This window comes from Ictalurus furcatus, chromosome 21, assembly GCF_023375685.1.
Source record: "Ictalurus furcatus strain D&B chromosome 21, Billie_1.0, whole genome shotgun sequence".
Taxonomy (NCBI): Eukaryota; Metazoa; Chordata; class Actinopteri; order Siluriformes; family Ictaluridae; genus Ictalurus; species Ictalurus furcatus.
Window position 1 is genome coordinate 267,513 of NC_071275.1, and position 24,473 is coordinate 291,985.

The following is a 24,473-nucleotide window of genomic DNA, read 5'->3' on the forward strand; positions in this document are numbered from 1 at the left end:
TTTTATCACCACCTATACCTGTAAAGGTATATCTGCAATTGAACAGAGCAAGAGTCAAGCATTTCATGTTACACATTTCAGTTTACTGCAAGCTGAAGCACCTCTATCGTGGTTTTTGGGTTTGTTTAAGAGAGGGCATACAACAGTGTCCTGCACAAAGTGAGTCAAGATGGCGTCCGAATGAAAGCAAGACTAATTCAAGAACGAGACCGAAAACCACAGTCGGACTTAGTGTTGTAGGGGCACCTGGGCTTGAACCATTGTAGGGGCCCTAAATACACCATGACCTGAATCTACAAGTGCTCCAACTAGCAAAAAGCAAGCCTGCAATAACACACAACTATAGCTACTACAACAAAAAATAGCAAGCATTCTCAGAGAGCGGAAAAGTCAACTCTTGGACAGCAATTAAAGCAGAGAACCTGCATGACAGATTAGAAAAAGACAGAGATACACAGTGGAAAATCTTGCAGTGGAAAAAGTTATAATCCATAGCCTAAAGACAAGAACACAAAGCTGAGCAAATTATTCGTCAAGAGAGAGTGAGAGTGAAAAAGAGAGTGTGTGTGTGTGTCCACGTGATGCAAGAAAAGATTATATTTAGGAAAAGATTTAGGGGTATAATAGCAACTACTCAGCCACTCTCATACTTTAATTGTATCAATTAAAATTTAGTATTTCTCAGTAATTATTAATAATTAAAAATTCATAAAAAAAAATTGTCATTGCATGTTCATTACAAATTATTTTAAAATATGCCCAACTAGTAGGTTTTGTAGAAGGTAATTTTGGAGCTACTGTTCTAATAACATGTCCCAAAGAGTTTCAACTGAAAAAAAGTTAGCGAATCAGTTTGTCTGTGTGGGAATGAGTTGGTTGGAGTGTTCTGCATTCATAGCTCCTATGCAGTAAGATCCTATTGAAAACAGGGAGTTGCTAACTTCAATCACTTTTTTTTTACTGGACTTTGTGATCACTAATGTTTCAGATGCTCAGAGAGAAAATGTTTTATTAACTTTGAATTAGTTATTTCCTGATTTGATTAAACGGGTGTAGTTGGTTCTCCATTCAAGGTTACATTCAAATCATGTTGTCTTTCGATAGTTAATCAAACCCATGTGTAGCCACACTACACACCTGAATACAGATTATTTACAGAGAACGGAGATCAATGAAACAAAAGATCAAATAAGCTAATCCAAAGGCTTTTTTTTTATTCTAAATTGCACTCCACTACCATATTTTCTGCTGTCCAACGTTATGACAATTAGCTAGTAGACATGAGAAAATATCATTGGCTCGAATATCGCAATGCAAAATACTTTTATATTCATTTAGTCACATTTATTCATTTAGCAGACGCTTTTATCCAAAGCGATTTATAAATGAGGAAATACAAGCAAAGCGAGAACATCAAGCGGAGAACAATACAAATAGTGCTACCATTCAAGATCTTTAATTGAGTGCACATAGAGATATAAGAGGCAGTGTATATTTTTTGTTTTTATAAAGGGGGGGGGGGGGGGGGGTCAAGCTAGTGGCTAGTTACGTGTTCACAGAAGACGTGGGACTTTTTTCTTTTTTTTGCAGATTCTGCGGTCCAGATTGAGGTTGGAAGTTCATTCCACCAGTGAGGGACAGTGAGTTTGAATGTTGAAAGGGACCTTGAGTCACGCTGCGTAGGTACTACTAAGCATTGGTCATTGATTGATCGCAGATTGCGTGAGGGAACGTAAGCCTTCAGGAGAGAGTTGAGGTAGGAGGGTGCTGTTCCAGACAAGGTCTTGTAGGTGAGCATCAAGGCCTTGAATTTGATGCGGGCGTCTACAGGAAGCCAGTGGAGGGAGATGAAGAGGGGTGTGACATGGGCTCTCTTGGGCTGGTTGAAGACGAGGAGTGCTGCATTCTGAATCATTTGAAGGGGTTTGATGGAGCTGGCCGGGAGGCCAGAGAGTAGTGCACTGCAGTAGTCCAGTTTTGATATGACAAGAGCCTGGACTAGTAGCTATATAGCCTGTCCAGTGACATAGGGTCTGATTTTCTTGAGGTTGTACAGAATGAACATAGGGTCGTGCAATTGTTGAGATGTGGTCTGTAAAGGTCAAACGGTCATCAAAAGCCACCCCAGGTTTCTGGCTGTCCTGTTTGGCTTGAGTGTGGTTATTCATTATAAGCTCTACCTCTACTTACACTATAGGCAGCAGCAGCAGAGATAGTAATGGAGCATAAAGTTTGTGAGTGGGAACCAAACTGCATTGAAGCATGCTTACAGTTGAGCTTGAACCTTTGTGAACCTTCTAGAATTTTCTACTTTCCACTTACCCTTGGTAAATATGAGCAAAGAAAGCTTTGAAAAATTCTTTATTGTTTAATCTTTTGTTTAAAAAACAAAACACAAAAATACTTTGCTCTCATTGATAAACAACTGCAAACAAGACAGGTTTATTTAAAAAAAACTAAAACTTTGTTGAATATAGGTGTGCAACACTGGCACCCTCAGTACTTTAGTGCTACCTCCCTTTGCCAAGATAACAGCTCTGAGTCTTCTCCTATAATGCCTGATGAGGTTGGAGAACACATGGCGAGGGATCTGAGACCGTTCCTCCATACAGAATCTCTCCAGATCCTTCACATGTCGAGGTGCACACTGGTGGACTTTCCTCTTCAGTTCACCCCACAGGTTTTCTATGGGGTTCAGGTCAGGGGACTGGGATGGCCATGACGGGACCTTGATTTTGTGGTCAGTAAACCATTTTTGTGTTGATTTTGATGTTTGTTTTGGATCATTGTCCTGCTGGAAGATCCAACCACGGCCCATTTGAAGCTTTCTGGCAAAGGCAGTCAGGTTTTCATTTAATATCTGTTGATATTTGATAGAGTCCATGATGCCATGTATCCTAACAAAATGTCCAGGTCCTCTGGCAGAAAAACAGCCCCAAAACATTAGTCTCACCTCCATATTTAACCATGGACATGAGGTACTTTTCCATATGGCTACCTCTCTGTGTGTGCCAAAACCACCTCTGGTGTTTATTACCAAAACGTGTGAATTATTCAACAGTGGAAGCTCCTGCGCCTACTGCACAGAACTATAACTTATCTACTGTGCAAGTGTGAAGGTTGAGTTTGCACATAGTGGAAAACATGATTCTACTGATTCTGATTTGCTATGTATACATATATGTATTCAAATTCACACTGTTACTTAACTTCTTGTGCTTGTGTACTGCATGTGTGTACTTACAGGGACTCCATGCTCCATTAGCAAATTGGGGTTCATGATTGTGACCAACTGATGGAGCAAATCTGGCTGGGACTCAAAGAGCTCAGGGGCAAGTTTCTTCATAACCGCTTCCAACTGTTCTGCTGCAAAGCCAGGAGTACCATACCATGTCTTTGGCTCTCCCCTACCAAACACACAGAGGCAACCATTGTTAAATCAAACCCAAAAACATTTGAAGGAGATTATTTTAGTAATACATTCCTATTAGGAGGTTAACTGAATCCAGCCCAGTACAACTGCTCAAAGACACCTGATTTAACTCGCCAGTAAAATGTTTACTAGCTGATAAATTACCAAACTGTACTAATGACCTCTGCTTGAGACTGCATTATTCACTGTGAGCAAGGAGATGTGGTCATATCAAGCTCACAGCTGCACCAACAGCATCACCTAAAAGCATTTTATTTTTGTTTATTTTTTTAATAATTTGCTTTGGAGTGTCAAAAGCTCATACCAGTGCAAATAGTTTATAGAATAGCTCCAATGATCCTCAATATGCCAACAGAAAGAGGAGAAGCACATGCCCACGTAGAGCCAGGGCAGCTTCATCCCACATATGTCAGCCGTGATGTGAGTCAGCACAGATGCATCCAGCACTGGCATGTTGTTCAGGTTCCAGCCACAGCTGAGGTAATGCTGCAGAGAGAGAAGGGAGTGTAGATATGGAAAATATTCATCCAATAATATTACAGAGTAGACAATTTCCATTGTCTTTTAGGAAGAATACAGAAAAGAAGACAAGGTAAAGGTACACAGTGATATGTACCATATCAGTACAGAACAGTATCATGTACCATATCTTAACACTGAACTGTTTGTGCAGACTCAATAAATACAGAAACCCAGAAAGGCCATGCGTCATTTCTTTTTTTCCCTCTTTGTGATTAGGGCTGCACAATTAATCGTATATCAATTATGATTTTGACTGCCCACAATTACACGAACATGATCAACTGCGATACTGACGTTTAAAGTTCGTCCTCTGCTCACAGAAAACTCCGCTGTAGATCAAATCAAGCGCTTCCTACACTTACAGCCAATCACCATAGAGCGGCGCAGGGATGACATCATTTTGTATGATGAACCCGGGTACGAGTTAGAATTTTAGCGCTCGCGCTGCCAGCTTCCCTGAGAGCTCCAACGCTTGTGCACGCGGAAATCATAACACTAACATGATGCTAAATGGCACTACAGAGGTTGTCCGGGAAATTAAACGTCATCACGCTGAACAGGAAAAACACTTTGCAGATAAACTCAGGGCTCTACAGTGCGACCATTTCACTCGCGTTTGTCACTGAAAAATATTTAATAAATATTTTTTTGCATCGGTGCGAGTGACCTGTTCGGAGTTGTATAATACAGTCGGAATAAAAATTACAGGAAGTCCAAAATGCATCTACACCGTGCAACAGTTACTTTCACACTGCTTTTCATCTCCTCAGTCAACCGAACAAGTTTCTAACTACTGCAGAGAAGCCATTATGATGAAGAGTAACACTGAACATCATCTGCTTCTCTCAACTTCCCGATCTCACAACCGCCATTTTTTATTGATCACGCAAAATGACCTGAACCTGCGACTGTGACGTGCTCGTGTAGACACAGCGGTGTCGGGTGCGAGTAAATTAATAATAATGCTAATGCTACAAGGTGGGTTTAAATTCAAACTTCTTTATTAAATAATTCCTCACCAATCATAATCAAGAGTAGCAACTGTTCAGTCTGTAAACATACAGTACACTGCCGCTCTCCCTTCGCTCTCTTCACTAACTCTAATAGACATCGCATTCACTTCATTTAGACTCAGGGTTGCCAGATATCACTAGAAAAGTCATCTCCAATGTTCATGTTTAATTTAAATCCCCAAAACCACAATATTATCAACAGACATAGCAACCCTGTACTGGGGAACCAATCTAAAAGGAACAACTGATAAACAAACAAAAATAAAACTAATAAAATGCAAAGACAGAAAATGTGCTTAGTTATAAATAAATCATTTAATATAAAAATAGATATTATAATAACTTCATAAAATATAAATAAAATGAGAAATGAAATAATGTTTAATTACTATGGGTTGCATTTAATATCAGTTTGACATTAAGCTTAGTTCGATATTTCCTTAGAAGGTTATTAGCCTTTTTCCTAATATGGATCATTTCTGTGTTAGTCTACCTTTAATTAGGACTGTCTATTGTTTAAGAAAAAATATTTAAAAATAAATATTTTATGCTTGTTTATCAATTAACCAACAGTATTTCTCATTGCTATTATTTTAACTCAGTTAACAGTGACCATGAGCAGAGAGCTTACATTTAACTGTTTATGACCTCCTGATTAAAGTTTAAACAAAAAAAGATTGGTATCTGGATCGGTCATAAAAATCCTGATCGGTGCATCCCTAACGAACACCATTAAACTAAAGCGCTTTGCATCTGACAGGTAAATGAACTCACCCAATCACATCCTATATGAGATTATTCAGATATATACACAATATACACAGAGCGGTTCGAGAACTGACTCCAGCCCAGGACCATGACAGTGGAAAATGTCTAATAATGTAGCTTTAAATATATTTAAGAGGAGCAGACTTCAAACACTGAGGTTTACTGTATTTGTTTACAAGGTGGAACAAATTAACGGTGGTTATTTTTTGTATACAGTCTGTAAAATTAACTGAAAATATTACATTTAGTTTATCAGAAGGTAAATTAATGTGTCACGGTCCACACTATGTTCCTAAATTCTGTCATAATTGACCAGCTCAAGTTCTCTCATGCCTACTTGTGTTTTATATTGTGGCACATTAACGTTACCATCCCTAAAAAACAAAAACAAACAAAAAAAAAAACCCAACCGTGCTCCTAAAAGAAATTGTTACCGTAGAGCCCTGAAACAGGTTCAGGTTTGCTGTACACAATTCCCCCCAAAAAAACGTGGATGAAGATTCATCCACAGAGTAAATCCGTATTCTGGAAAAGGTTTTAAATAAAGTTTGGAGAAGTTGTGAGAAGCTCGGTGATGGTGAAGTCGAGCGACCGTGGTGTAGTTCGTTTATAGCGTACGGTTAGCTGTTTATTTCTGGAGATTGTATTTAGGCTTCAAACTTTATAAAAGTTGTTCATTTGTGAAAATGAGCTTGGACAGAACGTGTTAGTGTTGTAAACTTTTGTTGATCACAGAGATTACTTTTTTTTTAAATAATCCAGAAGTCTATGTGAAAATCCTATTGGGTTTTTGTGGAGGGAACCGGTGCGATGATAACTTCCGGGTTCCGGTACAGAATGACGTCGTCCCTGCACCGCCCTATTGGGTGATTTGTCTGCGTCTCTCCTCCTGTAAACACTGTTATTGCCTTTTCTGCATTCGCCTTAATTGTTTTCATTTGGTTGCTTATTGTTATATTTGATGCATATTTTCATTTGGTTGATGGTATTTTTATTTTACTTATCCTATATTTTGGGTACTATTTTATTTATATTTTGCTTCTATGAGATGAAGCACTTTAAGGATCAGTCTAATTTGATGCAAAAATTTGCACATTATCTGGAATGTAGCACGACATGGAGGTGAAAGCAGCGGTCTGCTTATTTAAATGTGAAAGTGTAATAAAAATATGTCGTACCTAAAATCAATTAACAATCGTGATCTCAATATGGATCAAAATAATAGTGTAGGTCTATTTGTGACCACAACATACAGTTGAGGTCATAAGTTTACATATACCTTGAAGAAACTGCAAAAATTATAATTAAAAAAAATTAATTTTATCAGAAGGATCATAAAAATGACACTTTGTTTTTTAGTTCTGCACTGAATAAGCTATTTCACATAACATATGTTGATATATGATCCACAAGACACAATAGTAACTGAAGTTACACAAATGAAGTAGTTCCAAAGTTTTACATATGTTCGATTCTTAATACTGTGTTGTGGTCACCTGGATGATCAACAACTGTTTTGTTTTGTGAGAGTTGTTCACGAGTCCCTTGTTTGTCCTGAGCAGTTAAACTACCCACTGTTCTTAAGACAAAATCCTTCAGGTCCTGCACATTCTTTGTTTTTGTAGCATCTTCTGCATATTTGAGCCTTTTCCATCAGTGTCTATGTGATGTTGAGATACATCTTTTCACACTGAGGACAACAGAGGGACTTGTACACAACTATTACATAAGGTAGAAATAGTCACTGATTCTCAAGAAGACAACATGATACATTAAGAGCCAGGGGGGTGTAAATTTTTAAACAGAATGATCAGTGTAACTTGTTATTTTGCTTAAAAATCTTATTTTTTTAATTTAGTACTGCCCTTCAGAAGCTATATAAGATACAGTTAGGTCCCTAAATGTTTGGACAGTGACAATTTTCGTAATTTTGGCACTGTACACTAAAATGGATTTGAAATGAAGCAATCAAGATGTGATTGAAGTGTATACTTACAGCTTTACTTCAAGGGGTGTAACAAAAATATTGCATTAATCTTTTAGGGATTACAGCCATTTATTACATAGTACCTCCACAGGCTCAAAAGTAATCGGACACTTGAGTGATAAGGCTAATGGCCAGGTGTGGCCCATTTCCTCATTATTTCATGGCAAATTAAGGAGATAAAAGGTCTGCCATTGAGTCAAAGAAGGGTCTCTTGACAGATTTCTAAGTTGCCTTATCAAGTGACACACACTAATTTGTAAATGGTCTAGCACTGCCCAACATACAGTATGGATGGATGGACAGACTTTATTGATCTCAAAGGGGAAATCTGGGGAAAATAGTGTCAAACTGCCACACTGTGAGCCCCATATCTTGGGGAAGGAAGGCCATAACTGTACCAACAGTACGAAATTTTTTCTGTTAAGACGTACACTGTTGTATAGTATGTATGGACAAAAATGGATTTCGACATAAGAAAAATAAGCTGTGATCTCGAGAAAAAAGTATCTTCTTGAGATCTCAATCACAGGGGGGGAAAAAAAAAAGAAATAGCACATGCCCTTTTTGGATTTCCGTAAATAAATGTAGTACCACTAAGAAAATTGTGCTATCGGAATCATTGGGGCAGTACAACATACCTCTTCATCGGACCTGACTTTAAAAGGACCATTCCTGACAGGGAAGCCACTACCAAAGTCCTTTGAGGCAATGTCCGCTCCATACTCTACTGTGACATCTTCTTCAATGGTGCTAACTAAACGCCAAAATTCCTTCTCAACCAGCTCAGTAGGGACCATCTGTGGAGAAAACAAACATCGGTGTCAGGTTCTTGACTATGTAGATCATTCATACATCTAATATCTGAATTGGAATATTTATATAATATTTAATATATATAAAGCATACATGCACAGGCATGTTGAAATAGTCTGACTTGAAGGAGTCTGCCATATCTCCGAAGGAGCGGAGTGTGTAATCTCTGGGCGCCTGTTCAAAGCCGAATGCAACCTGAGGCTTGCCACACTCCTGTGGAAAAGGGGGAAAAAATTAAATAAAAAGAGTACATACAAATAATTACAAAATGTTGCACTTTAGGCAATGTGTACACACTATTCTGGAGAAATGTGGCTTTTCCTATAATTTTAACCAAAAAAACCTCATAAAAAATACCCAACAAATAAACAAGATTTCAATATGTAAATAAACCAACATTCAGACCAGCTAGAAAAAAATATGTACACCCTATAATTCAGCCTCTCAAATCATTATGGAGCAATTTTGTCCCACTATTCTTTACAACATCGCTTCAGATCAATGATGTTTGAAGGCATTAGTTTATGCACTGCTCTCGTAAAGGGATAGTTCACCCAAAAATGAAAATTCTGGCATCATTTACTCATCTTCACGTCATTCCAAACCCATAAGACTTTCGTTCATCTTCGGAACACAAATGAAGACATTTTTAATGAAACCTGGGAGATTTCTGTCCCTTCATTTACAGTCCAAGTAAACAAAACTTTCAAGATCCAAAACGTTCATAAAAGGCATCATAAAATGTAAATGGAGGGACAGAAATCTCCCAGGTTTCGTTAAAATGTGGTCATTTGTGTTCCGAAGATGAACGAAAGTCTTATGGGTTTGGAACGACATGAGGATGAGTAATTGATGACAGAATTTTCAATTTTGGGTGAACTATCCCTTTAACCCTCAACTGCAAAGTTGTATAAATAAGATAAATGTAAGTCACTCTGGATAAGGGTGTCTGCAAATCCCATAAAAGTAAAAATAGAACTTATTTTTCCCCACCTGGTTTCTGAATGTTGGTATACTTTTTGGGAATAAATGACTACATATTGAAATCTGTGGTGTTTCTTTGTCGTCACCGGAGGTTATTTGTTTGTTTGAAGCTGGTGAGGACCACACAATTGTTATTTAGGCCCTGATAAAATTAAAGACGGTATACTTTTTCCAATGACTTTAAGCTATTCTTATGGGATTTATTTATGAGAAAATCCGTGTTTTTAATAACATAAAATATACTGTGGCTTCAATGAATTGAAGGGAGATCTTCAACCATCACCTGTGCCAGGCACTTGGGACATCTCCAGTCCCCTTTGGGGACATCATGGAGTGGTGGGATAAGACAGAATATGTGGTAGCTGTCATCGCAACCGTCACACAGCAACAGCTTGTCCTCATCACCGCCTCCCCCACACACCAAACACATGTATTGTTCCACCTTCGAAAGCACACACAAAACAAGGAATATCAGGAAACTGGCTAGAAAAATCCACTATACCATAATAAAATTCCTGATGAAGACACAAATATAGTGTGGTCAAGGCAATTTTTACTGCAAATCTAATCATTCAAACCAGTCAGTAACACTTGGACTAATCAGCAACTTTGTTGTTGTTCTTCACCTTAGATTTTTCTCCATGAGGTATTGATTCAACTTGTTCCATAGGCTCCTGTTTCACCTGGACTGGAAAGCTTTTCACTAAAACAAACCATCCATACCATCCACTTTAATCAACCCAGCTTAGTATCTTTTTAATGAGTGTGTGTAAATGTTGATAGATCCTTTAGGTAATCACCTGCTTCTAGTGTTGCCACATAAGAGCCCATTCTCCTTCTCAGGTTGGGTCTGTTCTCGCACTCTTCCTCCTGCACACTTTTGAAACAGCGACCCTAAAATGGGGAAAAACACTTTCTGTTAAAAATGTTAAGCAGACTGAGGATCAAAGCAATGCTGTAATACTTTGTTATGTAAGAAATTAAATGTTTTAGCTCTTATGTAATGTAAACTGGGAAGGTAGGTGAAAAACTGAGCCCATGCCCTTAAAAAAGGGTTTATACAAAAAATAATAATAATAATTTTACCTTTAAAGAGATTTTAGACCGTTTGGCTCTGCGAGCAATGGTGGGGATTTCTGCAGGCTGTACAGACTGTCGCTGGGGCAAGTCATGAGATTTATATACCTTATCTTTGGTATCATTTTTAAGAGTGGGTTTCTGTGAGTTCTGATAAAGAAAACATAAAATAGAAAAAACTTAGATGAACAGTAAAAAAACATTCACAGTCACAATGTGGAGAGTCCAATGTATGTGAATCAGTTTTTATCCAATTAACAATTGACAAAAAGTTAAATTATTTCCAGCAATTACTCATTAGTGGTGTTTTGTCATTCCACCAACAAAAACACACCTAAAAAACCCCAAACAAACTCAATGTGATTATAGTTCCATTTTTTCCATCAACTTAATAATGACAAGTAATAATCTCAGGATGTTAGCGTTCTAAAAAATATGACAAGCCCCTCCAAAAGTATTGGAACACCAAGACCAATTCTTTTCTTTTTTCCTATACAATAAAAACATTTGGGTTCAAACTAAGAATAACCATTCACAGATATGAACTGTTTAAACAACCAATCTAACTGAGCACATCTAGCAGTCACAAGTTCCAATATTTTTTGATCACTGAAAAATGGGTGGGTTCAAACAAAAGGTGCCATGTTGTTTAACAAATCAATATGTAAATAGCTCACTCATACTTTGATTCAAACCCAAATGTCCTCAGCGTATAGCAAAAACAAAATAATTGGCCTTGCCCTTCCAATGCTTTGAAGGGGACAAAATTACCGTAAGAGACATCTTGTACTTCCAATGACATGAACCAGTCCTGACAAACCACATATGGAAAGGAAGTGTCTTCAGGAATCAGTTTAGCCCTCTCAAAATTAGTCAGAAACCACTGTCCTTATTCTGAACAATGTTAAACAATGTTGAACGGATGAATTAATGTGAAAAAGAACACTCTGTGGTCTGCCTTTTTATTCATGCCTCTGTACAAGATAGAACAATTTTATTTGGTCAAAGAAACAGCTTCATTGAGGTCTGATATGATCAAGGCCCTGAGCCTAGAGAAGGCTGGGGGCCAGTCGTGGAAGTGAAGTTTGTATCCTTGAGATATTGTCATCAGCACCCACTGATCTGATGCAGCTGTTGCCATCAAATAGGTGATGTTTTGTGCTGTGAAACTTCTTGTCACCAGCCTCTACACACCATGAATATACTCCATATGACCCTTTAGTGGTGGGAGAGCGCTCTTTAAGGTCCACCCCACAAAATGGATGAGGGGAACCCAGATGTCGGTTTATACTTGACACATGACCTTACGTGCACATATAGAAGCAACAGCAATACAAGTTGTACTATTCACATACTGGCTTGCATATTACACATATATCTGGAGGATTAGGATCCAGCAGATGGCAGGTCAGAGCCAAAATACTCCTGTCCATCTTGATTCCAAGTCAAAGTGTAAGATGTTTAGTTTATAGAATTAATTATGCATGAAATCACTAGACAGACACACCCCGACATCCAAATAACATGACGTCATTTCCTTGGAACAACTCCGGAAACATAGAAACAAACAGAAAACTGTGTGAGTGGAAAAAAAGAAAAAAAAAAAGAGTTGAAGACAAGCTTTCTAAGGACAATTAGTCAATGTCTGTATATGAAAAGTAAGCAGAAATATTTATAGTTTTAAAAACTATACCAAGTTATTTACTTTGTGTACATGTTACTTTAGGAATTAGCAATGTCTATATGCATATTGTTGTCATACTGTGACATAAAAATCAAGAGCAGAAAAAAGAAAAACAGTTTTGAAAAAAATGGTTTACCACCATGGCTTCCAGTAGGAGGTTTTTAGCTAGTCAGGATTTTTTAGCTGCGGTTTTTGAAGAGTAGGATGACAAACACTTCATTTAATTTCAGGAACACACTGTCAGATGAACAAAATCATCCAGGAGATGGAGGCAATTTACTACGAAAAAACAAAACCTCAAGTATGTACACACACACTTCGTTCACTTTTTATAAGGAAAGTAGATGTTTATTTCTAGGCATCTCTGAGAAACTGCCACAGTGCAAGAGACAGAAAAATGATGCTGGCTGTCAAGAGTGCGTGTGTGTAATTTTATATATATATATATATATATATATATATATATATATATACACACACACACACACACACACATGCATACACACACACACACACACACACACACACACACAATGCATCCGGAAAGTATTCACAGCGCTTCACTTTTTCCACATTTTATGTTATGTTACAGCCTTATTCCAAAATGGATTCAATTCATTATTTTCCTCAAAATTCTACAAACAATACCCCATAATGACAACATGAAAGAAGTTTGTCTGAAATCTTTGCAAATTTATTAAAAATAAAAAACAAAAAAAGCACATGTACATAAGTATTCACAGCCTTTGCTCAATACTTTGTTGAAGCACCTTTGGCACCAATTACAGCCTCAGGTCTTTTTGAGAATGATGCTACAAGCTTGGCATAACTATTTTTGAACAGTTTCTCCCATTATTCTTTGCAGGACCTCTCAAGCTCCATCAGGTTGGATGGGGAGCGTCGGTGCACAGCCATTTTCAGATCTCTCCAGAGATGTTCAATCGGGTTCAAGTCTGTGCTCTGGCTGGGCCACTCAAGGACATTCACAGAGATGTCCTGTAGCCACTCCTTCGTTATCTTGGCTGTGTGCTTAGGGTCGTTGTCCTGTTGGAAGATGAACCTTTGCCCCAGTCTGAGGTCCAGAGCGCTCTGGAGCAGGTTTTCATCAAGGATGTCTCTGTACATTGCTGCATTCATCTTTCCCTCGATCCTGACTAGTCTCCCAGTTCCTGCCGCTGAAAAACATCCCCACAGCATGATGCTGCCACCACCATGCTTCACTGTAGGGATGGTATTGGCCAGGTGATGAGTGGTGCCTGGTTTCCTCCAGACATGACGCTTGCCATTCAGGCCAAAGAGTTCAATCTTTGACCTGGTCTTGGTCTGAGAGTCCTTCAGGTACTTTTTGGCAAACTCCAGGCAGGCTGTCATGTGCCTTTTACTGAGGAGTGGCTTCCGTCTGGCCACTCTACCATACAGGCCTGATTGGTGGAGTACTGCAGATGGTTGTTCTTCTGGAAGGATCTCATCTCTCCACAGAGACACGCTGGAGCTCTGTCAGAATGACCATTGGGTTTTTGGTCACCTCCCTGACTAAGGCCCTTCTCCCCCGATCGCTCAGTTTGGCCGGGCGGCCAGCTCTAGGAAGAGTCCTGCTGGTTCCAAACTTCTTTCATTTACGGATGATGGAGGCCACTGTGCTCATTGGGACCTTCAATGCTGCAGAAATGTTTCTGTACCCTTCCCCAGATCTGTGCCTCGATACAATCCTGTCTCGGAGGTCTACAGACAATTCCTTGGACTTCATGGCTTGGTTTGTGCTCTGACATGCATTGTTAACTGTGGGACCTTATATAGACAGGTGTGTGCCTTTCCAAATCATGTCCAATCAACTAAATTTACCACAGGTGGACTCCAATCAAGTTGTAGAAACATCTCAAGGATGATCAGTGGAAACAGGATGCACTTGAGCTCAATTTTGAGTGTCATGGCAAAGGCTGTGAATACTTATGTACATGTGCTTTTTATGTTTTTTATGTTTAATAAATTTGCAAAGATTTCAAACAAACTTCTTTCACGTTGGCATTACGGGGTATTGTTTGTAGAATTTTGAGGAAAATAATGAATTTAATGTAACATAACAAAATGTGGAAAAAGTGAAGCGCGGTGAATACTTTCCGGATGCACTGCATGTGTAATATATATATATATATATATTCACACATAGCCATGTGGAAAAATAAGTACACCCCATGGATATTGTTGGCTTTTGTGACACATTTGGACAAGCAAACATTTGGAAATGTTATGGTTTGGGGTTGCTTCGATGCCTCAGAGACTGGGCAAATGCTTGCATTAATTGACTTCAACTATGAATTCTGCATCAGATCAAAAGAGTGCACAAAGATAATGTGAGGCCATCTGTCCGAAAATCGAAGTTGGACCAAAAGTGTACCTTTCAACAGGATAATGATCCTATGCACACTAGCGAATGCACTAAGGAATGGCTCAAAAAGAAGAAATGGAGGGTTATGGAATGGCCTAGTCAAAGCCCGGATTTGAATCCAATTGAAATGTTATGGAGGGATTTGAAACATGCAGTACATGCAAGTAAACCCTCAAACGTCTTGCAACTGAAACAATATAGCATGGAAGAGTGGTCAAAAATTTCAGCAAGATTGTTGGACAATTATGCAAAATGCCTACAAGAAGTTATTTCTGCTAAATATTAGCTTTGAGGCCAACGGTGTACTTCTATCGTAAACATCTACTGATATTCTGTTTAGCTAATTTTCCTTGTGTTTTTGTTCAAGTATATCAATTTTATTAATAGTCACTGTTTCAAAGATGATCAAATGTTTGCTCGTCCAAATACGTCAAAAAAGCCGACAATTTCCTTGGGTGTACTTATTTTTTCATATGGCGCATATATATTACAGACACACACGGTGTGCAACAATGGCACCCTTTTAATCAATACTTTGTGATACCTCTCTTTGCCAAGATAATAGTCTTATAATGCCTGATGAGGTTGGAGAATACATGGCAAGGGATCATTCCTCCATACAGAATCTCTCCACATCCTTCACATTTCGAGGTCCACGCTGGTGGACTCTCCTCTTCAGTTCACCCCACAGGTTTTCTATGGGGTTCAGGTCAGTGGACTGGGATGGCCATGGCAGGACCTTGATTTTGTGGTCAGTAAATCATTTCTGTGTAGATTTTGATGTATGTTTTGGATCATTGTCCTGCTGGATATACAGTGTACAGGTGCATCTCAAAAATAGAATATTGTGGAAAAGGGTTTTTTTCAGTAATTTAACTCAAAAATGGAACTTTCATATACTCTAGATTCATTAAACACAACGTGAAATATTTCAAGCTTTTTTGTTTTAATCTTGATTATAGTTTACAGCTCATGGAAATCAAAAATCCAGTACATCAAAATATTAGAATAACACTTTTTGAATTAAATTATGGAAAAAAAACAACATTTTTTAAATGCACCTGTATACTGTATGAATAAAAAAAACTGCCCAGAAAGCACAGTGTGTATGCAAACCATGTGACTGAATGTGTGAACATGGGAGGAAGAATTTGGAAGATCGGAAATAAAAAAGAAGGAAACACAGTATGTGACAAAGAGGGTTTAAATGCCTCACCAGAAGGTTGGCCCCTGTCTGGAACAGGTAGTAAGGGTAGAGAATCCTCTCATAGTGGGCACGTAAGTGAGATCCAACAGCCTTGCCAGGAGCAAAGCCCATTTTCAGAGCGATCTGGGTCCATTTCCGTTCCCTGCAGACCATGTCAAAACTGCCTTCCTCCACCACCAACTGCAGAGGGCAAAGAGACAACCAATTTTAAACTATAGGTTAGAATGCATGGCCAAGGCCATAAAGAAGTAGAGCGCAAGTTATGTTGTAATACTACACCTTGTAGAGTTGATACAGGTCAAGAGATTTGCGCTCCACATGAGGGATTTTCAATGTGCAGCCCTGCAGCTCCCAAAACTTAGCTATCTGGTCCAGAAAGTTCAGTTTGACTCTGGTTTGAGCCTGAGAAACATGACAGACAAAAACAAACATCAAAGTAATAACAATTAAGCTGCTACTTCAAATCAAATCCAATTACATTCCCTTGTGCCACCATGTAATATTTCTTTTTACTCCTTCTCCTTTTGCTCTAGCCAGACTACTTTAAAACAGTGGTCATTAAAGTGGTAGCTGAGACCCCAAGCAACAACCATTAAAGGTGTTATAGTAGTTATACTAGCACCGGCAACATTATTAGGAACACCATACTGAGTAGGACCCCCTTGGACTCTCATAACAGCCTCAATTTTTCACATCATTCCACAGGGTATTGGAGTCATACTTCTGATCCATGTTGGCATGTCTGGATTACATAATGTCTGTAGATTTGTCAGCTGCACATTCATACTGTTCTACCACATCCCAAGGGCGCTCTATTGCATTCAGGTCAGTTGACTGGGGAGAGCACAGCAGTATACTGAACTCACGGTCATGTGAATGGAACCAGTTTGAGATGATTTGTGCTTTGTGACATGGTGCATTATCATGCTAGATTTAGCCATTATAAGATGGGTGAATAGTGGCCATAACTGGATGTATAACAGCAACAATACAGGCTGTAAATTCAAATGATAAATGTGAAGGTATTAAGGGGCCCAGTGTTTGCCAAGAAAAATACTTCCCCACACTATTACACCGCCAGTAGAAGCCTGAACCTTGAATGATCGTATGCATTGTGCTCTTGCCACATAATTGGCTGACTGGCATGAATGAGGTGGTGTGCAGGTGTTCTCAATAAAGTGACCAGTGAGTATACTTAGTTATCATTTTTCTGATTAAATAGACTAACAATTTTAATAAAAAGAGCTGCTAAATGATACAAATCTATATCATCCATCCAACTGGTCTGAATTAAGTGATAAGAAACTAAAGTGGCTTAATTACTAAACACTGTGTAATACCCTGAATCAGGCATTTGAGATTTTTTTTTAAATACTGGAGAATGTTTGAGAAACCCTGACAGTGAAGGATCACCATATTAATGTGATGGCTCAACATCAGAAACCTTTTCCCTCTTCATGCGAACAAGACTCACAGAAGCTAGAAACCTAATAGTAAAGCATGATGCCTGTTTATGCTATCAAGACATGTGAACATTTTGTTTTATCTGACAGCTTCAATAAGGGTCTACAGCTGCAATATGAATAAAGCCCTTACATGCAGGGTGTAACAGAGCACTTACCTCCAATTCATTGAGCCTCTGCATGCGTGGGGTGAAATGCAATCGGTCCACATCACAGGCAAATGGTGGTTGCCACCCCTAGAGAATTACACCAAGCCATGCTGAGCCTAATGATGTGCCATTTGTGACAAGCAGCCTGAATTTACTGTCAACACTGAAGGCCATCAGAATTTATTCTACAGATTTTATTATTTATTCCAATAAGCCTGCAGTTTAAAATGCAATGCATTTGATTCACATTCCTGACGCTTTATTTTAAACTGATCTAAAATGCTATACATTCAATCATACAGCCACCACATCAGCAAGAAACTCTAACTAACCCTAAAATAAAAAAGCGTTAACCACTGGTGTGTAACTGTGTAGTGCTGTGCCACGAAATGCAAATTTTACATTGGTTATTTCTTTTTTTTTTAAATGACTTTGCACATTTCAGTTTCAGTTACTGGTAACGAAATGGTCTCATGCAAAACTAGAACAACATGAACACCTTTTACATCCTGCCAAATGGCAGGCCTAAAATGGCCCTTCTGTAAACTGCTGTAATAGTTCCATTTTATTTTACAAAATAAAACAAACATAAGAAAGCATGTGCTTTGAATCCAAAGCGACCGTGAAGTCAATAGGGGTTCAACATCCTCGCTTAAGACCTTTACATTAACGCCATGTTAAAGTCATGTGGTCAAGAATTCTTTAAAAGGTTAGCCATAAAGCAAAAATAATTGAAACTGCAACGCTCTGTGGAGTAAATTATTACAGGATACACCTGTGTCAATAAATAAGCAGGATGAGAGCAACGAAATGAAAATTGCAATTAATAAATGTGTCCAAACACAATGTATAATAAATGGCCATGGATTTAAAATCTCTCAGTGTTTTGCCCGGTCCTGTTTGGGTGGATGCCCTACATAAGCAATGGTGTAGCTAGACTATAATAAATGATACTTGTACAGTAGGCCCACACGTCCACCCAGAGAAATGATCATCAAAACACGATTCCTTCGCAACATACGAGCTTTGTGGTTTTTAAAGTAGCAATGTAGTAACTATTAGTGCAATTCATTTCCACAGCTAACTGCTTGATTACACCACAGCCGCACTCCGCCATGTTGAAAACCTGCTTTCAAAAAGTGTTTCGGACCTAACTGTAAGGAGCATGATACAGTGTAACACAACAATGTATCCATTTCAGATTTCATTAACGGAAGACTTACCTGCGGCGGTCTGATCTTACAAATACCAGTCTTTTCTGCAATGGGACGGATTTTGTTGATAAACGCAAACGGGTCGTCGAATTCTTCCCAACTGGGCTCAAACACTGGACATTCCGGCGGTGGAATAAACTCGTTGGGTCGAGGCTTGGTCATACTGGGCAACTACATCCAACCGAGGACATGTAGAAACTGCAATAAACTGTTTAAAGTAATACTTTATCAAGTATTCTCCTAACTATTGCATAAGAAGACTGAATACTCAAATACCGACAATTAACATCCTCGTCCACTTTGGAACGTACACACGAAGCTCTGACGTTTGAGAATTGTATCGTGTTCCGCTTTAAAAAAAAGTAGTCCCTCGCTGTTCACTAATCACTGCTATCCAATGTTCACTAAATTGTAACACAGGCATATTTACAGCTAACATTTTGGACTAACAATAAATGAAATAATTTAATAGCTGAAAAATAAACGTTGAGATCCTGCCACGTAGGCTATATGATCATATGAACAGTTTAATACCAGTTATGTCCACACAAAACCCACCGATAAACATCAGTCTTCACATGGTACAGTTTCAGTAGAACAGTCAAAATGTCAATATCACATGACTGATGTAGCTTGAAAAAGTCATTATGCAAACATAGTTCTGAAAATAATACAAATAGCAACAAATTAACACTTTAAATACACAAAATACATAAGCGTGTAATTCATCCATTTGATAAATCGTTATAAGCTTTTACATTGGCGTCAAAGTTTTTCCTGTTAAATTATATGCATTACCCCAATGTTTGAAAACGTCTTTGCTTTGATGTCCAACTATATTGTTTAGTCTTTGATACTTTTAAAAGTAAAATGTGTAAGTGAACGGCGTTAGTAAACACCCAGTGGAGTAGACTACACTACAGGAGTAAAACAAGGCAAGCTGCGCATATGAATGTACAACAGCTGAGAAACGCACGCCGACCGGAACTACTTCTTTAAATGGACTCTCTGAAGTTACCTTTAGATGCTGTTGTTTAACGTCATCCGCGGAAGCGATCCAATTCATTTCATCTAGTGAACATATTACCCACAATTTACAAATGCACACCGCGATGGCCGATCGTTTTAAAGGACAATATGATTTAAAAAGAAGAAGAAGATGGATGAGATTTTATCTCGTGAATGTAGGCCTGGACTTAATCAAGCTAGGATTTGCAAATGTCACTCACATGCGATTCTGAACTACTCGAAAAAGAAAATGATCGAGGGATATAATAAGTATGAAAGCTTACCGAGGAATCGCATCAATTCGGCTCTAAACTAGAAGTACTTTGCTTAAATGCCTTTTTAGCGATGAAACGGCCATCACTGCTTCTTTCCATTCCCCCCGCATCTGTTTGCACGTAGCGCACGTCAACGCGGAAGCGGTTCCGCCCAACTGCACACATTACTGACCCGTCCTGCACACTGACCCAGCCTACCAGAGGAAAAACTGAACAAAACTCTCATTAAATAGGACTTTGGTGCACGCTCAATTACGGGTTTTACGTGCTTTAAAAATACAGTTTTCGTAAGGTACATTACGTCTAATATCACTTAGTGGCAATAAACTGGATAAAAGGCTGTATCTCTCTGCCCCTTTCAGAAAATGTTCCAATCAGAAAACGTTCAAGAAGATATAATCCATAAATAACGCCTTTTTTTTTGTTTTACCCTGGTCCTATTGCATGGTCTTGTAAGAAAAATCGGTGTACCTACAACACAATCAACACATATTTTCCCACTGGAAAATGCAAAAACACCACTTTCGTTTGAAACGCTGTGTTCCCCTGCCTTTAATAACAAGACTGTGTTAGTACTTTACTGTATTCGTGTACATATTAGGAAAACGAGTCCTTAATGAATGAAAAACAGGGTATTAATCAAGAATATTTCAAATAAAAGTGAACAGAATATGAAGAATAAAAACTAAATGCATCTAAAATGCAAAACAAAACATTTTACAGTATCAAACACTACTCCCCGTTTACTGATGAAATAAGTATGTTTAAAACGATGCAAAAAAAAACCCTAAGTGTAACAAGTGAAAGAAAATCGTGTAGCATGATCTTGTACGAAACAGGCTGAAACACTCTACACATGTTTAACTCGATCCAGTGCTACATAGAAACATTTCTTGTCATCAAGGTTGTGCCATCCAATGGGTCCAATCTCACAATCAGCACAGATGAGATATTTTATTTTGCCTACATCTTTGGTGAAGCCAACATTCTCAAAGGTGTACATATCATCCACCAGCCAATGAGCTGTTAACGTATCTCCGTCTAAAGTTCCATCAGTCTGGTTAACGTTGTTGTTCTTTTGCATTGAAGGTAGAAATAGCTGGTCATGGTTGGGATGGTATTAAGCAAAAAGAGAGCACACAGGCATTAAATTAGTTGCACTGAATTTAATAGAAAACTGAAAGGCACAAATAGAATAAAAAACCCACAACAATATACAGTCATGTGAAAAAAATAAGTACACCCCATGGAAATTGTTGGCTTTGACATATTTGGATAAGCAAACATTTGACCATCTTTGAAACAGTGTCTATTAATGAAGTTGATGTACTTGAACGAAATCACAAGGAAAATTAGCTTATTCAATCATTTATTCAACAGAAATATCAATAGATGTGATATTCTTCTGTGAAAAAAGTAAGTACACCCTTGGCCTCAGAAGCTAGTATTGCCCCATTTAGCAGAAATAGCTTATTGTAGCCTTCTCCAATTGTCCACCAGGCCACTCTTCCATGCAACATTCTTTCAGTTGCAAGATGTGCTGCCCATATCAAATCCCCCCACAGTATCTCAATGAGATTCAAATCCGGGCTTTGACGAGACATAACCCTCCATTTATTATTTTTGAGCCATTACTTGGTGGATTTGCTTGTGTGTTTAGGATCACTCTCCTGTTGAAAACTTCAACTTTCGGACACATGGCCTCACATTATCTTCACACATTGATATGATGCATAATTCATAGTTAAATCAATGAATGCAAGCTGTCCAGTCCCTGAGGCAGCAAAGTAACCCCAAATCATAACATTTCCACCACTGTGCTTCACAGCTGGTATGAGGTGCTTCTCCTGAAAAACTGTCTTTGGTCAGCGCCAAACATGTCTGCTGTTATCTTTGATTCATCTGTCCAGAGCACATTCCAAAAGGCCTGGTCTTTGCCTATATGCTCATTGGCGAACTTTGACACCAACACTTGCAAGACTTACTAGCAGATCCTATGATGAAATTTTGGGGTTTTGGAGACTTCTTTTTGTATCAGACATTCAGCTCTTGGAGTGAATTTGCTGAGACTGCCAGTCCTGGACAAATTGGCGGTTGTTTGAAATCTGTGCCGTTTGTAGATTATTTTCCTTACAGTGGAATGATGTATTTCAAACAATTTGGAGAGCTTTTTAAATCTCTTGCCAGACTCATAGGCATGCACAACCTTTTTTTCCTGAAGGTCTTGCAGAACTCTTTAGCGTTTGCCATGACGACACCACACACCTCAATAACAAAAGGAACACCAGACACTAGATATGAGAGGGGTTTAAATAAGACCGGCTCCACCTGCACTCCCCTAAGCAGGTTGTAATCACTGGCATCCAATCTTGAACACGTGATTCCAATTTTATGGATTTGAAGGTGTGATAAATGTAGGGGGTGTACTTACATTTTAAGTGAGTGACTGATTTGTTTTTTGTTCATTTAAATTGTGAAAAATTCTACAAAATGTCAATTTTATGTGTCATTTGATAGCATGTATCAACTATATTCATAGGCAAAAAGTTTCAAAGAGTATAAAATGTTTGCTTGTCCACTTATGTATTATTAAAAAAGGCAAACAATTTCTATGGGGTGTACTTATTTTTCTCATGACTGTACCTATTATACACATACCATACTGTGCAAAAGTCATAGGCACCCTACATTTTTTATACAAACTTTTGTTATAGATGTTTCTCTTATAACTTCTGCACTGCTGAAGAAGTAAAAAAAAAAAAAATACATACACCTCCAAACATTGCTTTTCCAACAAAAAATAAATGCTACAGAAAAATGTTTGTACATCAATAAAGACAGAAACATATTACCTAACAGACCACTTTTCTGAGAAAAAACATAATGGAGTCTGTTGAGGTTTATCTGCAAACACAGACGCGAGTGCGACAGAATCTCCAGAAGTACTGTGGCAGATTCTCCAAGAAGTACAATTTTATACAGAAATTGTCTGTATAAGAGACTGAGACTACTCGGTCGACTAAGTGAGACTACTAAGTGTACCTGAGACTATTGGTGCCTTTTAAAAAGAAAAGTATCACATCACACAAATATTCACTTTGTTTAGTTTATTACTGTTCACTGCTCTTTAAAGCAGATTATTTTGTGTAGAAAGTTTAATTTCATTATTTTTGAAGGCATCTTTGCTTTAAAGCATTTCTTTACATGTGCCCAAGACTTTTGCACAGTACTGTATATTAATATTTTATTCTATCCACATTTTATTTTGAGTATCCTTTGAACATATACTGGTCAATTATCTTACCTGCTTTTCTGCAAATACAGCCATACCCGGGCAGAGCACTTTGGATCCACAACGCTGGCACACCACTGATTTCATATTTTTTCCATCTTCTGAGACAAGGTTGGATGGGTCACTACATCCCTCACTGCAAAAGCTCTCATTACTCCTCTCCATTATTACAAAAACAACTCCAACAACTAGGCTACAAGAAAAGAAACATTCAATTAATACAGAAATATCACAATGTAATACTCAGTTAAATGATCTCAATAAATCAGCAATATAATCTATCTTTACTAGTGGGCGGAGCTATCTAACCATAGATAACATTTAGCCTGATATACTGGCTTCTTTCATACCATGAAAAAGTTATAAGTATTTGCAAAAGGAAAATACGTATTATGTATCCCCTCATACCTACCGTACACAAGACTGAAAAAGATTGATTGTGTTAAATTCCTAAAACCTGGATGAAAACTTCATAGTTTTTTTATTTGTTTGTTTGTTTTTTCCTGGCTGTTTTTCCCCCCTCCCTTGCTAAAACACCTGCCCGCCGGTGACAGTCCGTCAGTAAATCATATCGGCTGGAAAACAAAACACAAACGCAAGGGTCCTACTGCTTCTTCCGTCACTTAACAGTGGCTGAAAATCCACCGAGATGGTGCAATACCGCCACCAACTGTGCTGGAGCAAGAAGAAAACATTCCTAACTCCTCCCTATATTCCTACGGAGCCCCGGTTGCGATAACCCTGCTTAATAAAAAAAAAATAATACTTGGCCACAACTTGTTAACACACGCAGTTACGACTTAATAACGCGATGCAACGAGAAAATTAAGCGCGGTCACGTATTAATAGAGCGATCAACGTGTTGTACCCCATACTGATGTGCGCGTATATACTGGGTTTTACGGAAAACACCAGATGCTTGGTGAAAGCCGTGTATAATTCGTTCTTTTGATATTCAATTAAGAACCAAGTATCAGAAAATGGAAGAAAAAAAGCTTGCTATTTTATTCATTTACAAATCCAAAACAAAACATAGCCTATAACAAATCGTTTTCATGCTCAAGTTAAAAATAAGAAATTAGAAAATGGGTCAAATGACGGGTTTCGTTTTAACATTCTTTTTTCGGTTTGCTATGACCCGGACGTTACTTTTGTCTTCACGTGTTGTGCTAGATAACGGTCTCTCTTTGTTTTTTGT

The 24,473-nt window shown here is 38.3% G+C and overlaps 2 protein-coding genes across 5 annotated transcripts in view; both read right to left on the reverse strand.

Moving 5' to 3' along the window:
- Window positions 1–20,439, reverse strand: part of kdm5ba (lysine (K)-specific demethylase 5Ba) — a 34,744-nt gene extending 14,305 nt beyond the window's left edge. The window contains exons 1-13 of one of the 4 annotated variants that reach the window (XM_053653536.1): window positions 18,981–20,435; window positions 18,710–18,908; window positions 17,496–17,573; window positions 16,154–16,276; window positions 15,884–16,054; window positions 10,607–10,747; window positions 10,321–10,414; window positions 10,147–10,223; window positions 9,804–9,962; window positions 8,630–8,749; window positions 8,362–8,520; window positions 3,738–3,919; window positions 3,245–3,407 (exon numbers count right to left, since the gene is read on the reverse strand). In XM_053653536.1, coding sequence (XP_053509511.1) covers window positions 3,245–3,407; window positions 3,738–3,919; window positions 8,362–8,520; window positions 8,630–8,749; window positions 9,804–9,962; window positions 10,147–10,223; window positions 10,321–10,414; window positions 10,607–10,747; window positions 15,884–16,054; window positions 16,154–16,276; window positions 17,496–17,573; window positions 18,710–18,862 — 1,620 coding nt within the window. In that variant the 5' untranslated portion in view covers window positions 18,863–18,908; window positions 18,981–20,435. Of the gene's footprint in view, window positions 1–3,244; window positions 3,408–3,737; window positions 3,920–8,361; window positions 8,521–8,629; window positions 8,750–9,803; window positions 9,963–10,146; window positions 10,224–10,320; window positions 10,415–10,606; window positions 10,748–15,883; window positions 16,055–16,153; window positions 16,277–17,495; window positions 17,603–18,709 lie in introns of all 4 variants that reach the window. The other 3 variants (XM_053653537.1, XM_053653539.1, XM_053653538.1) reach the window with 3 other exon arrangements.
- On the reverse strand, window positions 19,208–24,136 carry rabif (RAB interacting factor). The gene is made up of 3 exons (XM_053653540.1): window positions 23,688–24,136; window positions 23,288–23,468; window positions 19,208–21,082 (listed from the first exon to the last, which is right to left on the reverse strand). Exons 2-3 carry the CDS (start codon window positions 23,438–23,440, stop codon window positions 20,834–20,836), a joined length of 402 nt encoding a protein of 133 aa, XP_053509515.1. The 5' UTR covers window positions 23,441–23,468; window positions 23,688–24,136; the 3' UTR covers window positions 19,208–20,833.
- Between the last annotated feature and the right edge of the window lie 337 nt (window positions 24,137–24,473).

Bases quoted from the DNA above. Each gene is read 5' to 3' on its own strand.
- rabif (XM_053653540.1), bottom strand. From the start codon at position 23,440: ATGGAGAGGAGTAATGAGAGCTTTTGCAGTGAGGGATGTAGTGACCCA. The intron at 21,083-23,287 runs GTAAGATAATTG...AACCATGACCAG, and splicing joins CTGTATTTGCAGAAAAGCAG to CTATTTCTACCTTCAATGCA.